At 46.6% G+C, this 14,647-nt stretch overlaps 1 protein-coding gene across 1 annotated transcript in view; it reads right to left on the bottom strand.

The window, feature by feature from the left end:
• Positions 1 to 13,924, bottom strand: part of LOC124722392 (nose resistant to fluoxetine protein 6-like) — a 324,526-nt gene extending 310,602 nt beyond the window's left edge. The window contains exon 1 of the mRNA XM_047247563.1: positions 13,732 to 13,924. Within this exon, the coding sequence (XP_047103519.1) occupies positions 13,732 to 13,924 (193 nt within the window). The remainder of the gene's footprint in view (positions 1 to 13,731) is intronic.
• Positions 13,925 to 14,647: the final 723 nt, after the last annotated feature.

Below are 14,647 nucleotides of genomic sequence, written 5' to 3'. Positions count from 1 at the left end.
GCCCATGATAGCTGTTTATTTCTGACAGTCGCCAGAGCCTCGTCCATTGCACGTTTTATTGTTTTTCCCAGCCTATTTGCTGGCTGAGCTATTCCTCTCGTCCCTCTGGTTGTAGCGTTCCCTTAAGAGTCATGAGTCAGCTTTTTGAATATTACAGTGATGAACCACGTCCTGTTTAAGCTCCACTACTATGCATATTGTATTTTGATCGCTTGTAGCTGACTCATCATCTACCTACCACTCTTTAAGACCCTCAAAGTCTTCTCTTGAGTCAAGTGTTACATCAACATTTGAACTAGATCCTGCTCTGTTTTGACATGTCGTTGGGTTATTAGTCCTGTTTACGATCATTAAATTGTATTCATCGATTTAATCCATTAGATCTAGTCACCTAGCACCAGTGCAGTCACTATTCCACAATACAGAGGGCGCACTGACGTTAACAGTCAAAATGTATTTTCTTTCTTCTGCCATCAGAACTGCGCGATTCATACGCTCTAAGTAAACGGATAATATACAGCTTCTGTAAAGAAGTAAAGTGCGATGTAGAAAGATCCCTCATTACACACTTAGTCTATGGTCGCTGACGCCTTTCAAGACTTTCTCTCTGTTGTAATAAACTTGAAGTATTCAGCAACAATCGATGCCTAACACGCAGGGAACCGATCTCTTATCCGACCGTATTGACACCCCAGAGGAACAATGTTCCTGGTGGTCTCAGTGGCCACAAAGCTCAGCTGCGAGTTGTCACTCTACTGAGGACGTTCTCCAGTGAACGGAACTTAACGGTGTCGCCAAAGCTGGCTGTGTGACGTCAACCGGCTGTCCTCTAATATGGGACCCATTCTCCCATAAAACAGCGCCTGCGCTTTTGTTTTTATTATGCCAATGACGCCAATTTTCACCGCATTTTGAACTATCGACTAAAATACGCTATGACCTTTTAAAATTTCTGCCGTTCTTGCAGCCATTCCAGCGCACGCACACTCTGCGTGTCTCTTAGTTTGCAGATTTCTGTTTGGAACATTAACATAACATACGTTAAATGACAACAAAGCGTTATGTGAATTCATCAGTACCATGAGTTTAGTGTTCATTATATTTTTTTATTCCCAGAACAGATGAAAATGTACGTGGCTTTCATAGCGTATTTAGTATTTTTCTGTTATTACCTGACTACTTTTGACCATAACTCCAAAAGTTCCAGACCTGTATCCTTTTGAGGCAAATTTGTGAGTGCTTCTCTTATTTTCCACATCAACTACCGATTTTCTTTGTTGTTTAGTTTATTTGAATTCGTACTTCTAGAATTCTTCAACTAACACCGTTCTTCCGTATCACGTCTTAACTGCGCTGTCTCTTTATTTGTTGCATTAATGTTAAAAGTATTTTGCTTGTTTCTACATGCCACGACCTGTTTGTCTGATTAATGCACCAATTTCCTTGTCAGTGCAGGAGTCCTAACTCAGGTCTTTCAAAATCTGAAACACCTAGTTTTTTCCTACATTTTGTTGATGCCTCTATTTGCAGGCTGTTCCACATATTTACAATGCACATAATTTACTTATCTCTCGTCATATGGCATTTTATTTCCGTGTGTGCTGTTTCCTGAAACTACCTATGGAAGGAAGTATTGATATCAGAGAATTCATATAAACTGTCTGTGTTTCAATAGATTTTCTGGATGGAGGAATACATTCGTCTGTATTGAAGAGCGCGGAGGAATGCCGTTTCATATTTTATTTTGATGCAAATAATTTTAAGGTGACACCAGAGAAACTTCAAGTTGTCTTTCAAGCTTATTGATACTCATACGAAATCTTCGCTTGTACCGAACATTCTAGGAAACTAGGAATACAGAAACAGATAAAATACCACGAGCACCAGCAGCACCAACTTCTCAAACCATTAAAGCTCTACCGCTAGCCACAAGCGAAGTCCCTCTAACAAGAGGACGGCGCCTGCGCGGAATCACCAATTTCAACCACATTCGTGGTGTATGCAGGGCTTGACCAGATATGAAAATGACAGAAGCTGGATCTACAGATGGCCAAGCGTTTGGAAGAAATAGCATTTTTGGCGCGGGTCGGGCAAAGCATGAGCTATTTATGTTAACTTAACTTCCGAGCAGTGGTTGGTTTGGTGCAGAGGAAAAAGTACTGAAAGGTATTCAGAGAGTCGTTGGATTGTGTCCCTATGCGGAAATATTGTATTTAAACTTTCAATTTTTTACGTTACTTACACTACAAATAAACTTAGACAGTTCTAGAGATTTTGTGTTCGATGTGATGAGATCGTATGTGCAGGAAAACACATTTCTTCTGTTAACTGACTCTTGGGAACGACCAACAAATCCACAATTACACGACGAGATTTTTCAATATGATGAAGGATTACTGTCGTGCAGTATTAAAGCGATTCCACACAAATGCACACCACTAGTGCAACACTGCCTGTTTTATCGGGAGCTAAAGAATTTGCATTACGCATGAAATGACTCAAATGGCTCTGAGCACTATGGGACTTAACATCTGAGGTCATCAGTCCCCTATAACTTAGAACTACTTAAACCTAACTAACCTAAGGACATCACACACATCCATGCCCGAGGCAGGATTCGAACCTGCGACCGTAGCGGTCGCGCAGTTCCAGAATGAAGCTCCTAGAACCACTCGGCCACAGCGGCCGGCATTACGCATGATTTGCTGTCAAATTATGCGATGAGAGATAACAGTTTGCGAACGGAAATTGAGTTTATTTTTGCGTAGAAGCTTTAAAACAACCATCTAAATGCGGCGTTTATGACGTGTGCAAGATGCCGAGAAATCTACTGCTTCCCCTGTTTTTGCGATGAATATTGCCACAACACGTGTAAACCATCAACTGTAAAATAATACACGTATCTAATTTTATATAAGAAATTCTCGTGTATGCTTTACAGCCTTTCCTCAAAATTTATTCGCAATCCCAAATTTTCGTTTGTCTTTCCTTTTCATGACTTTTATGAAAATGTTGGTACATACAATATATAGAGCATTATTTCGGTATACTTGTAGTGTAAGTAAAGCAAAAATTGAAAATAAAAAAAAGGTTCCAGGTTGCGACTGGACCCACGGTTCTGTACTTTTTCAGCTGCGCCAACCACTGCCTGGAATCATCGCTAACATAAATGGTTCACGCCTCTCCCAGCCCACGCCAAAAATGCTAGTTTTTCTAAGTGCTTGCCCATCTGAAGTTCCCACTTATGTCGCTTTAATTTCTGGCAAAGCCCGCAAATAGCCAAAAACTGGCCGACAACGGTGATGACGAGTATGCGCAGTCCCCCTGTAAGACTACTGCACGGGTTTCAATAAAATGGAAATGTTTCGCTGTAAACTGCAGAAAAGTGTACGCATAATCACAAATTGTTCTCACACAAAATCATCGTTTTATATCATCAGTAGAAGTACACTCCTGGAAATGGAAAAAAGAACACATTGACACCGGTGTGTCAGACCCACCATACTTGCTCCGGACACTGCGAGAGGGCTGTACAAGCAATGATCACACGCACGGCACAGCGGACACACCAGGAACCGCGGTGTTGGCCGTCGAATGGCGCTAGCTGCGCAGCATTTGTGCACCGCCGCCGTCAGTGTCAGCCAGTTTGCCGTGGCATACGGAGCTCCATCGCAGTCTTTAACACTGGTAGCATGCCGCGACAGCGTGGACGTGAACCGTATGTGCAGTTGACGGATTTTGAGTGAGGGCGTATAGTGGGCATGCGGGAGGCCGGGTGGACGTACCGCCGAATTGCTCAACACGTGGGGCATGAGGTCTCCACAGTACATCGATGTTGTCGCCAGTGGTCGGCGGAAGGTGCACGTGCCCGTCGACCTGGGACCGGACCGCAGCGACGCAAGGATGCACGCCAAGACCGTAGGATCCTACGCAGTGCCGTAGGGGACCGCACCGCCACTTCCCAGCAAATTAGGGACACTGTTGCTCCTCGGGTATCGGCGAGGACCATTCGCAACCGTCTCCATGAAGCTGGGCTACGGTCCCGCACACCGTTAGGCCGTCTTCCGCTCACGCCCCAACAACGTGCAGCCCGCCTCCAGTGGTGTCGCGACAGGCGTGAATGGAGGGACGAATGGAGACGTGTCGTCTTCAGCGATGAGAGTCGCTTCTGCCTTGGTGCCAATGATGGTCGTATGCGTGTTTGGCGCCGTGCAGGTGAGCGCCACAATCAGGACTGCATACGACCGAGGCACACAGGGCCAACACCCGGCATCATGGTGTGGGGAGCGATCTCCTACACTGGCCGTACACCACTGGTGATCGTCGAGGGGACACTGAATAATACACGGTACATCCAAACCGTCATCGAACCCATCGTTCTACCATTGCTAGACCGGCAAGGGAACTTGCTGTTCCAACAGGACAATGCACGTCCGCATGTATCCCGTGCCACCCAATGTGCTCTAGAAGGTGTAAGTCAACTACCCTGGCCAGCAAGATCTTCGGATCTGTCCCCCATTGAGCATGTTTGGGACTGGATGAAGCGTCGTCTCACGCGGTCTGCACGTCCAGCACGAACGCTGGTCCAACTGAGGCGCCAGGTGGAAATGGCATGGCAAGCCGTTCCACAGGACTACATCCAGCATCTCTACGATCGTCTCCATGGGAGAATAGCAGCCTGCATTGCTGCGAAAGGTGGATATACACTGTACTAGTGCCGATATTGTGCATGCTCTGTTGCCTGTGTCTATGTGCCTGTGGTTCTGTCAGTGTGATCATGTGATGTATCTGACCCCAGGAATGTGTCAATAAAGTTTCCCCTTCCTGGGACAATGAATTCACGGTGTTCTTATTTCAATTTCCAGGAGTGTATAACAAAACAAGAGGATACAGAACGCTTTTTCTGACGTCAAGGACATTTTGATGATGTGGTTCTTCAACCCAAGAGAACGCCATTGACGAAAAACTCAAACTTTGTTGACCGAGTGGAATGTCATAATTATTAAGACATGAGACTCGTACCAAAATTAGCGGTGCTCGAATTTCTTTCTGCTAACCAGATTCAAGTTTATGATGGTTTCACATAATACCTTCAGACGAATGTTTGAATGGTTTCTATATGCAAGCAACGGGCGGACTCTTTCGTCATTCTCGACCAACCCTGTCTCCGTATTCGAAGTCGATAATGCACGCCAGTGCGGTGACGCTCCACCGGAAGTGATCGGTTTGGTTCCTGGTGGCCCCCCCACATGCAAAGAGGTACTGGCATATACGAGGGTTGCCCAGAAAGTAATGCACCTCATATTTTTCTCAGCCGAAAACAATGCTACGATTGCGAAACGTTACGTATGTATCATTTGAAGTCTATTGAGTGAGCGCGCCAAGTTTCCGTCACTTTCAACAGATAGCGTAGCTGCAGGACAGTTTCGAAATGGCGTCTGTAAGTGATGTACGTTACAAGCAACGTGCCGTCATTGAATTTCTCATTGCAGAGAAAGAAACTGTGGGAAATGTTCACAAACGCTTGTGCAAAGTCTAGGGAGCATCGGCTGTCAGCAGAAGAACAAAGAAATGGCTCTGAGCACTATGGGACTTAAGTTCCCCTAGAACTTAGAACTACTTAAACCTACCTAACCTAAGGACGTGACACACATCCATGCCCGAGGCAGGATTCGAACCTGCGACCGTAGCGGTCGCGCGGTTCCAGACTGTAGCGCCTAGAACTGCTCGGCCACTCCGACCGGCACAGAAGAACAGTTAGACGCTGGGCATGGAGGGTGAGGTCATCAGAAGGCGGTTCGGTGGAGCTCCACGATTTGCAGCGGTCGGGGAGACCATCCACGGCTTCACACCTAACATGTCATTCACGAGGACAGACGCATTATCACTCGCCAGCTGGCACTGCATCTGCCAGTCAGCAAAGGAAGTTCACCCAGTGAAGCACTGGCTCCGCCACCAGGACAAGGATTGGTACCGACAGGCCATACACGCCCTTGTTTCGCGCTGGAGGATGACCATAGAACGGGATGGAGATTACGTGGAAAAAGAGGGTGGGTAGATAAAACAACATTCTTTCATGTGTGTAATTCTCATTATGTTCCATAAAGAATTGTTGAAGAAAAATGCGGTGCATTACATTCTGGACAACCCTCGTACAACGCTATTTGGATATACACTACGTGATCAAAAGTATCCAGACATCTGGCTGAAAATGACTTACAAGTTCGTGGGGCCCTCCATCCGTAATGCTGGAATTCAATATGGTGTTAGCCCACCCTTAGCCTTGATGACAGCTTCCACTCTCGCTGGCATACGTTCAATCAGGTGCTGGAAGGTTTCTTGGGGAATGGCAACCCTTTCTTCACGGAGTGCTGCACTGAAGAGAGGTATCGATGTCGGTCGGTGAGGCCTGGCACGAAGTCGGCGTTTCAAGACATCCCAAAGGTGTTCTATAGGATTCAAGTCAAGGAAATAAGAAAGTGCTTAAAACATCAATGTAGGCCTGTGCTGTGATAGTGCCACGCAGAAGAACAAGGGGTGCAAGCCCCCTCCTTGAAAAACACGACCACGCCATAATACCACCGCCTCCGAATTTTACTGTTGGCACTACACGCGCTGGCAGATGACGTTCACCGGGCATTCGCCATACTCACACCCTGCCATCGGATCGCCACATTGTGTATCATGATTCGTCACTCCACACAACCTTTTTACACTGTTCAGTCGTCCAATGTTTACGCTCCTTACACCAAGCGAGGCGTCGTTTGGCATTTACCGGTGTGATGTGTGGCTTATGAGCAGCCGCTCGACCATGAAATCCAAGTTTTCTCACCTCCCGCCTAACTGTCATAGTACTTGCAGTGGATCCTGATGCAGTTTGGAAATCCTGTGTGATATAAATGAAATGTCGTGTGACGAGGACCTCCTGTCGGGTAGACCGTTCGTCTGGTGCAAGTCTTTCGATTTGACGCCACTTCGGCGACTTGCGCATCGATGGGGATGAAATGATGATGATTAGAATAACACAACACCCAGTCCCTGATCGGAGAAAATCTCCGACCCAGCCGGGAATCGAACCCGGGCCCTTTGGATTGACAGTCTGTCGCGCTGACCACTCAGCTACAGGGGGCGGACTCCTGTGTGATGATCTGTATACATGCCTTCCTATTACACATTACGACCCTCTTCAACTGTCGACGCTCTCTGTCAGTCAATAGACGAGGTCGGCCTGTATGCTTTTGTGCTGTACGTGTCTCTTCACGTTTCTACTTCACCATCACATCGGAAACAGTGAACTTAGTGATGCTTAGGAGTGTGGAAAACTCGCGTACAGACGTATAACACAAGTGACACTCAATCACCTGACCACGTTCGAAGTACGTGAGTTCCGCAGAGCGCCCCATTCTGCTCTCTCACGATGTCTGATGACTACTGAGGTGGCTGATACGGAGTACCTGGCAGTAGGTGGCAGCACAATGCACCTAATATGAAAAACATATGTTTTTCGGGCTGTCCAGATACTTTTGATCGCATAGCGTAAATTCCAAATCTCTTTGTAGTTGCTCGTGGAATGATGACATGTGACACTGTAGATGGTAATGTATTCGTGAAATGGAGCCTTTAACATCGGTTTGTACTATCGGATATTTGCTTCCTTAGTGCCACTACCACGATGCACTGTCGTCCTTCCTTTCATTTCTGTACTCAACTACAACAATACAAACGCAACAGTAAATCGCACTAGAGCTCATCATAGACATGCCACGACACATACTCTGATTCGCATCTGACAATTCGTAACACTTCGTACCAAGGTGATGACAAACCACCACCTCGAGAATGTTGCTCTTTTATGCAGAACAGCATTGCCCACATTTTCAGTATAAGACTGATATTAGGAACTCATTGTCCAACTGGAATAGCTTTCCGATGCTAAATATCCCTCTGTCAACGAGACGTTGTACTGTAATGTTCCTTCGTCTTTGATCGAAACGTTTTAAGCACCACAGTTAATTGTAAGAGAGAATGTTGGACGTAAGACTTCCGAGTGAATAATGTTTTTGAGATTCTTCAAGTATCACAACCTTCAGTGCTTCCTGTAGCCAATAGTAAACAACCACCATTCTCTTCATGACAAATCGATATTTTCTTACCTCAACGGCTGCATCCTCAACTTGAAACATCTTGATTTGGTATTATAAATCCATATTTACACGTGCGTGGATATCTGTATTGGAGTTTGTGGCATTGTTTTAGATCGGCGAGTATTTAAATAATTAGAGCTGCAATTCTCTGTGGCTGGTAGAACGGCGACCTGAGTCTATTAGTGTTGTTCATATTTAGCGTTGTTACCAGGCTTGGTAGGGTGTATAAGGAGCGTGAACAAGGTAAAATGTGTAATGACGACTGAAGAACACCGGAATGCCACTTACCCGCGTGAGACTGCATTATCAGCGCCTGACAGAATTTGAAAGGGACTTCATTACTGGTCCCCATTTCGCCGTATGGTCTGATCGTACGATACACGTATTTGTGGGGCCTTCTGATGTGGCAGTGACCGGATATAGGAATACATGGGAAGGTGAGAGTAGGTATACTTGTCCTGGAGGTTCCGGTCGACTGGTTGCTGTTATCTTCTCTGTAAGAGTCAATCTATGGGCTCAGAATGTCAGTTTTCGACAAAACAGCATTAAATTATAGGAACTGAGATCCGCCTTTTATGCAAACAACTAATCTTTATAGTGCTGAAATATGTTTCGATACACTTACGTCATCATAAGTGGGTGCGTTTAATCGTGTTTTATTCTCTAGAATTTTAGGTTCTGTACGATCTTCTTTACATTAATCTGCAACAGATGAGGCTGCGGATGAGGACAGGTGCCACGAAAATAACTATGACAAGCTTCACAATAATGCAAGGAAAGTCCTACCTAACCTAGAATACTAGATAATTGACCTGACTGAAGGTACCCATTTATGGTGGCACCAATGTGTCGAAACATATTTGGGCGTTGAAAAGAATAGTTGTCTGCGTAGTAGGCTGGTCTTCATTCCTGTAAATTACAGACAGTTCGTGCAATGGTGTGACAAAAAGAAGTGAAGTTACTTACGTCTCATATTAAGAGCGGACTTTAGAGAGTAAATTACATATTATTGGGGCATGCCAAGTAACTTTTATTAAATGATACACTGCACTTCAAAATGACACAGATATATGACACCACTTTTCAACATAGTCATCAAGTGTCTGTAAACAACAGTCCGAAATTTCTACAAATCGCTCATTTCCTCGACGATAGGAATCCGCTCCCTGGTCGCGGAGCCATTCTAGATTTTTAGTTCATTCTACAACTGTTGTGCGAACGTCTTCATGGTTGGAATATCTCTTTCCCCTCCGATGTTCTTTCATGTTGCTGAAAAGAAGGGAATCGCGTTGTGCAAAATCAGCACTTTCCTATCAGCATTACTCACGACTTTGCGACGTTACTCAAATTGTGGGCACCATTTCACTACGGTTGGACGCGACAACGCATTTGGTCAGTACACCGCTAGAATTTCACGGTGAATCTGTGGGCAATTTAGACGTTTTGATCACAAGAATCGTAGTACTGTCACGCGTACTTCAACTTTGGATTACGTTTCATTTTGCCGCGCCGTTTCAATCGCACACTGTGATGAACCTGTTAGAATATTGCTGCGCGGTGTGGGATCCTTACCAGGTGAGATTGAAGGAGGACATCGAAAGGGTGCAAAAAAGTGCAGCTCGTTTTGTACTATCACGTAATAGGGGAGAGAGTGTGGCAGATATGATAAGCGAGTTGGGATGGAAGCCATTAAAGCAAAGGCGTTTTTCGTCGCGGTGAGATCTATTTACGAAATTTCAGTCACCAAATTTCTCTTCCGAATGCGAAAATATTTTGTTGAGCCCAACCTACACAGGTAGGAATGATCATCAAAATAAAATAAGAGAAATCAGAGCTCGAACAGAAAGGTTTAGGTGTTCGTTTTTCCCGCGCGCTATTCGGGAATAGAATGGTAGAGAGATAGTATGATTGTGGTTCGATGAACCCTCTGCCAAGCATTTAAATGTGAATTGCAGAGTAATCATGTAGATGTAGATAACCGCAGCAGAACTGTGTCCTCCGGAAAACCGGAACATATACTTTCTTCTGGCAATGAGCCACTCTTGTTGCACGTGTTCATAGCGTGGTACGACATGTGTAACTCACTTTCTGAACTCCCTACGTAATATAAAGTTCTTACACTGCAGGCTTTGACGGTTGGTATTTATATCCATTGGCTTTATGGGTATTATTCCCTGATCTAATACACAGAAGTATGTCTCAGACCAGGCCTGTTCACGAGGCGGCTAGGCGAGCGCGAGCGACCATGTGCGTTGGCCGCCTGGGTGATGAGCGCTCGTAGTAAAATGGGATGGTCAGATGTCATTATGTAGTGCAGGGGAAACACAAACTGAGCGCTGCCTTCAGAGGAATGACCGTGTGTTAAGTTCGCAGTGGCCTCAGACGCAAGCGTATATACAGTACTTAACCCTCCACTGGTCGCGTTTTGCAGTCGGTACAATAGCCAGACACGTGACGATATAAATGTTTATGAATCTGCAACAAACGGGTGAAGAGGGGCGGGCGGCAAGAGTATTGTCGCGACTTATAGCTGACGCCAGTATTCCGAGAAGTTGGCCGGGAACGATGGGTAGTTAAAATAAGCCAGGCGTTTTACACAATACAACGGCACGAACGGTGAGGGTCAATGGCCCAGTGCTTAAAAGCGGAGAATAGCTCTTTTTAAATCTATGAAAAGCGGCATTATGGCCGTCTCAGGAACTTCACAGCTGAGCTAGACACACCAACATCAATTTACAACACGTCAGTGCTGGATCTGTAGCTGCAGTTAGAACTTACAGACCTGCAGTGTGACAGGCAGTTGCGTGATATATTTCGTGATAAAATAAGTGTTGTAGACTCGTGTAAAATGCTTACGCAACAGAAATTTTCATGAGTTCACAAGTTGGCAGCTACGATTATGCCGATCTTTGGACCTACATATTTGTGCGAGCAACTTCTTTCCGCAGTGAAGAGAACCAAATATACCCACAGGAGATCAGTCACAGACCGCCACTTAGAAGCTCATCTTCGGACTAGCAGGGTTCAGAAAGTGATACCAGAGACTGATGCTTTAGTGAAAAGCAAAATATGTAGGAATCATTGTCAGTCTGCATTTTCATGTTTAACGTATGAATAAAGTAGTCATATATAGAAGTCTATGTCAGTTTAAACTTATTTCTAAAACGACATCATCATAAGGCAGCATCAGTAGCAAGAAATATCACATTTCCTACTTTTATACCCTATGTCCATCGCTTAATCAGTTAAAAGAAATGTAAGTTCCATTTCATTGCAATTTATCATCAGTGCATCAGTCTCAGAGAATAAATTAGCCACGAAATGCATTAATTAACCACCGCGAAGTGTCACATCTCCGTAGATCTAACATTAACAGCTGCAGAATAGACTCGATGACAATATTTCTCGTGCCGAACTGCTTTGTACCGATTCCTCCTCTCCTCCCGTTTCCACCCGCCAGTATCACCGGTTGCTCTCTGCTGAGGCGTGAGGGCGAGCCAACACGCACGGACAGATCATTGAACTCTCCTACCTTAGACCACGGCCTAATGCCCATAAAAACAATATCACTTGTTATTGGGTTGTTGCCACAGCCAGTTCATTGCTAAACAATTGTGGCTTCACCTTCCGCCGCGATCTGATAATCCTATGAACTTCCAAATTATAAAATAATAATAACAATTTTGTGTGGCTCAATGAATTTCGACTGACGCCATTCCGTCAGCTCTACACCAGTTATCCAGCTGGGGAATGGTAAGTTGCAGTTTAACGTGGAAGCCGGACCACGTGTCCCTCCTGGCAATTTCTCACGTTGTAGACATGTGAAGGCTAAATTAAAGGCAGACTCAAAATTTCCGCCTACCAGGATCCGATCTCGCGACCTCTCGGTTTCCTGGAATGCGCTTTATCACTAGACGACCATGCTCGACGATTAGAAGATAAAGCACAGCTAGCCGGCAACTGTGGCCGAGTAGTTCTCGGCTCTTCAGTCCGGAACCGCGCTGCTGCTTCGGTCGCAGGTTCGAATCCTGCCTCGGGCATGGATGTGTGTGATGTCCTTAGGTTAGTTAGGTTTAAGTAGTTCTAAGTCTAGGGGACTTATGACCTCAGATGTTAAGTCCCATAGTGCTTAGAGCCATTTGAACCATTCGAAAGCATAGTTATTGTTAACGCGGATGTATCAACTAGTAAGCAACAGAACTGGGCTATATACTGAAGTGACAAAAGTCATGGGATAGCGATGTGGACATATATAGACGGCGATAGTATGGCATACATAAGATACAAAAGGCAAGTGCATTGGCGGAGCTGCCATTTGTGCTCAGGGGATTCATGTGAAAAGGTTTCCGACGTTGATTGTCGCCGCACGACGGGAATTAACGGCGTTCGAAAGGGCAGTGGAAGTTGTAGCTGGACACATGGGACATTCCATCGTGTTAGGGAATTCAATGTTCCTAGAACAACAGAGTCAAGAGTGACCCGAGAATACAAAACTTCAGACATTACCTCCCACCATGGAGAACGCAGTGGCCGACGACCTTCATTTAACGACCGAGAGCGGCGGCGTTTGCGTAGAGTTGTCGTTGCTAACAGACAAGCAACACTGCGCTAAATAACAGCAGAAATCAATGTGGGACGTACGACGAATGCATCCCTTAGGATAGTGCGGCGAAATATGGCGTTAACGGGCTATGGCAGCAGACGACTGAGGCAAGTGCCTTTGCATCGACATCGCCTGCGGCACCTCTCCTGGGCTCATGACCCTAGGGTTGGACCCTAGACGACTGGAAAACAGTCACCTAGCCAGATAAGTCCAGATTACAGGTAGTAATAGCTGATCGTAGGGTTCGAGTGTGGCGCAGACCACACGAACACAAGTTACATTCAACAAGGCAGTGTGCAAGCTGGTGGTGGCTCCATAATGGTGTGGGCTGTGTTTACTCGGAACAGACTGGGTCCTGGCTATGTTCGGAGACTTGGAGACCATTTGTAGCCATTCAAATGTGTGTGAATTCTTAAGGGACAAAACTGCTAAGGTCATCGGTCCCTAGACTTACAAACCACTTAAACTAACTTATGCTAAGAACAACACATACACCCATGCGCGAGGGAGGACTCGAACCTCCGGCGGGAGGGACCGCGCAGTCCGTGACAAGGCGCCTCAAACCACGCGGCCACTACGTGCTTTGCAGCCATTCATGGTCCCAAACAACGATGGAATTTTTATGGGTCATAATGAGCAACGTCACTAGGCCACAACTGTTAGCGATTGGTTTGAAGAATACTTTGGACTGTTCCAGCGAATGGTTTGGTTAACCGGGTAAAGCCCGACATGAATTCCATCGAACTTTTATGGGAGATAAGAAGGGGGTCAGATCATGCTCAAACCCCGCAACGACGACACTTTCGCAGTTATAGACGGCTTTAGAGGCACCGTGGCTCAGTATTTCTGCAGGGACTTCTAGTGTCCGTGCCATGGCGAGTTGCCGCGCTATATCGGGCCGAAGGGCATCAGACAAGATGTTAGGAGGAATTGCTGGACTTCTGTCACCTGAGTGTAAAATGTAGGCGCGGTGAGGTTACTCACTCTTGAGCGCCCAGACGTGTCTGCGTTCGGCGGCGTCCCGCAGCTGTGAGAGCTGTCCGCTGCAGGAGGAGTTGGAGGCGCCCGGCGGCGCGGCGGCGGCCAGAGCGTACAGCAGCGACTCCTGCGCTAGGAAGGCGTCCTCCGCCGCCGCGGCCGACACAGCCAGAACCGCGAGAACCGCCAAGCGCCACATCGCTGTCAGCACTGCGGCTCTCCGGCCCTCTGTACGTGCCGGGCGGCCGCGCCAGACGTGGAGGGGGCTCGCGGAAGCCTTCCGGTGCCGTTCTCCTCCGCCACCGCGGCCACGAAGACCGGCCGCCCGCCAGAGAAAGCTCGCCAATCGCCGTTTGCGTAACACACGCTCGTTATGGAGCTCCGTTTCATCGCCGTCTTGCGGGGACACATCACAACTCCTTTCACTTACTTCGAGCGCCTTCGAGATTTACTGGATTTCCAGATGAGGATCTTTCTTTGCCATTATCCATTTGTATTTGCACTGTCTACTCACATTAATGTGACCACCCGTCAAAAGCCTGCAGTGAGGGCCACTGCGAGACGTGTAGGAAGAGAGGGCGTGACGTTCTGAAGGGTATCGACAGGGATGTGAAGCAATGCCTACTCCGATGCCGTGCCCAGCTGCGCTAGATTTCTCGATTGAGGATCCACGGCGCGAACAGCCCACTTTAGGTGGTTCCACATATTCTCGACTGACTTTAAATCCGTGGAGTTTGGTGGTCGACGGAGTACGGTAAACTGATCCTGGCACTCTTCAAATGCACATACACTGCGAACTGTGCGACACCTTGCAATATCCTGCTAGTAGATGCCACCGCGCCGTGGAAAGACAGAGTGTATGTAGGAGTGGACATGGTCTCCAAGGATAGATGGATACATTTGTGGATTCACTGTGCCTTCC

The sequence above is a fragment of the Schistocerca piceifrons genome, chromosome X (assembly GCF_021461385.2).
Source record: "Schistocerca piceifrons isolate TAMUIC-IGC-003096 chromosome X, iqSchPice1.1, whole genome shotgun sequence".
In the NCBI taxonomy this organism is placed as follows: Eukaryota; Metazoa; Arthropoda; class Insecta; order Orthoptera; family Acrididae; genus Schistocerca; species Schistocerca piceifrons.
The sequence above is the reverse complement of the archived record's forward strand: the minus strand, read 5'-3'. Positions and strand labels throughout refer to the sequence as shown.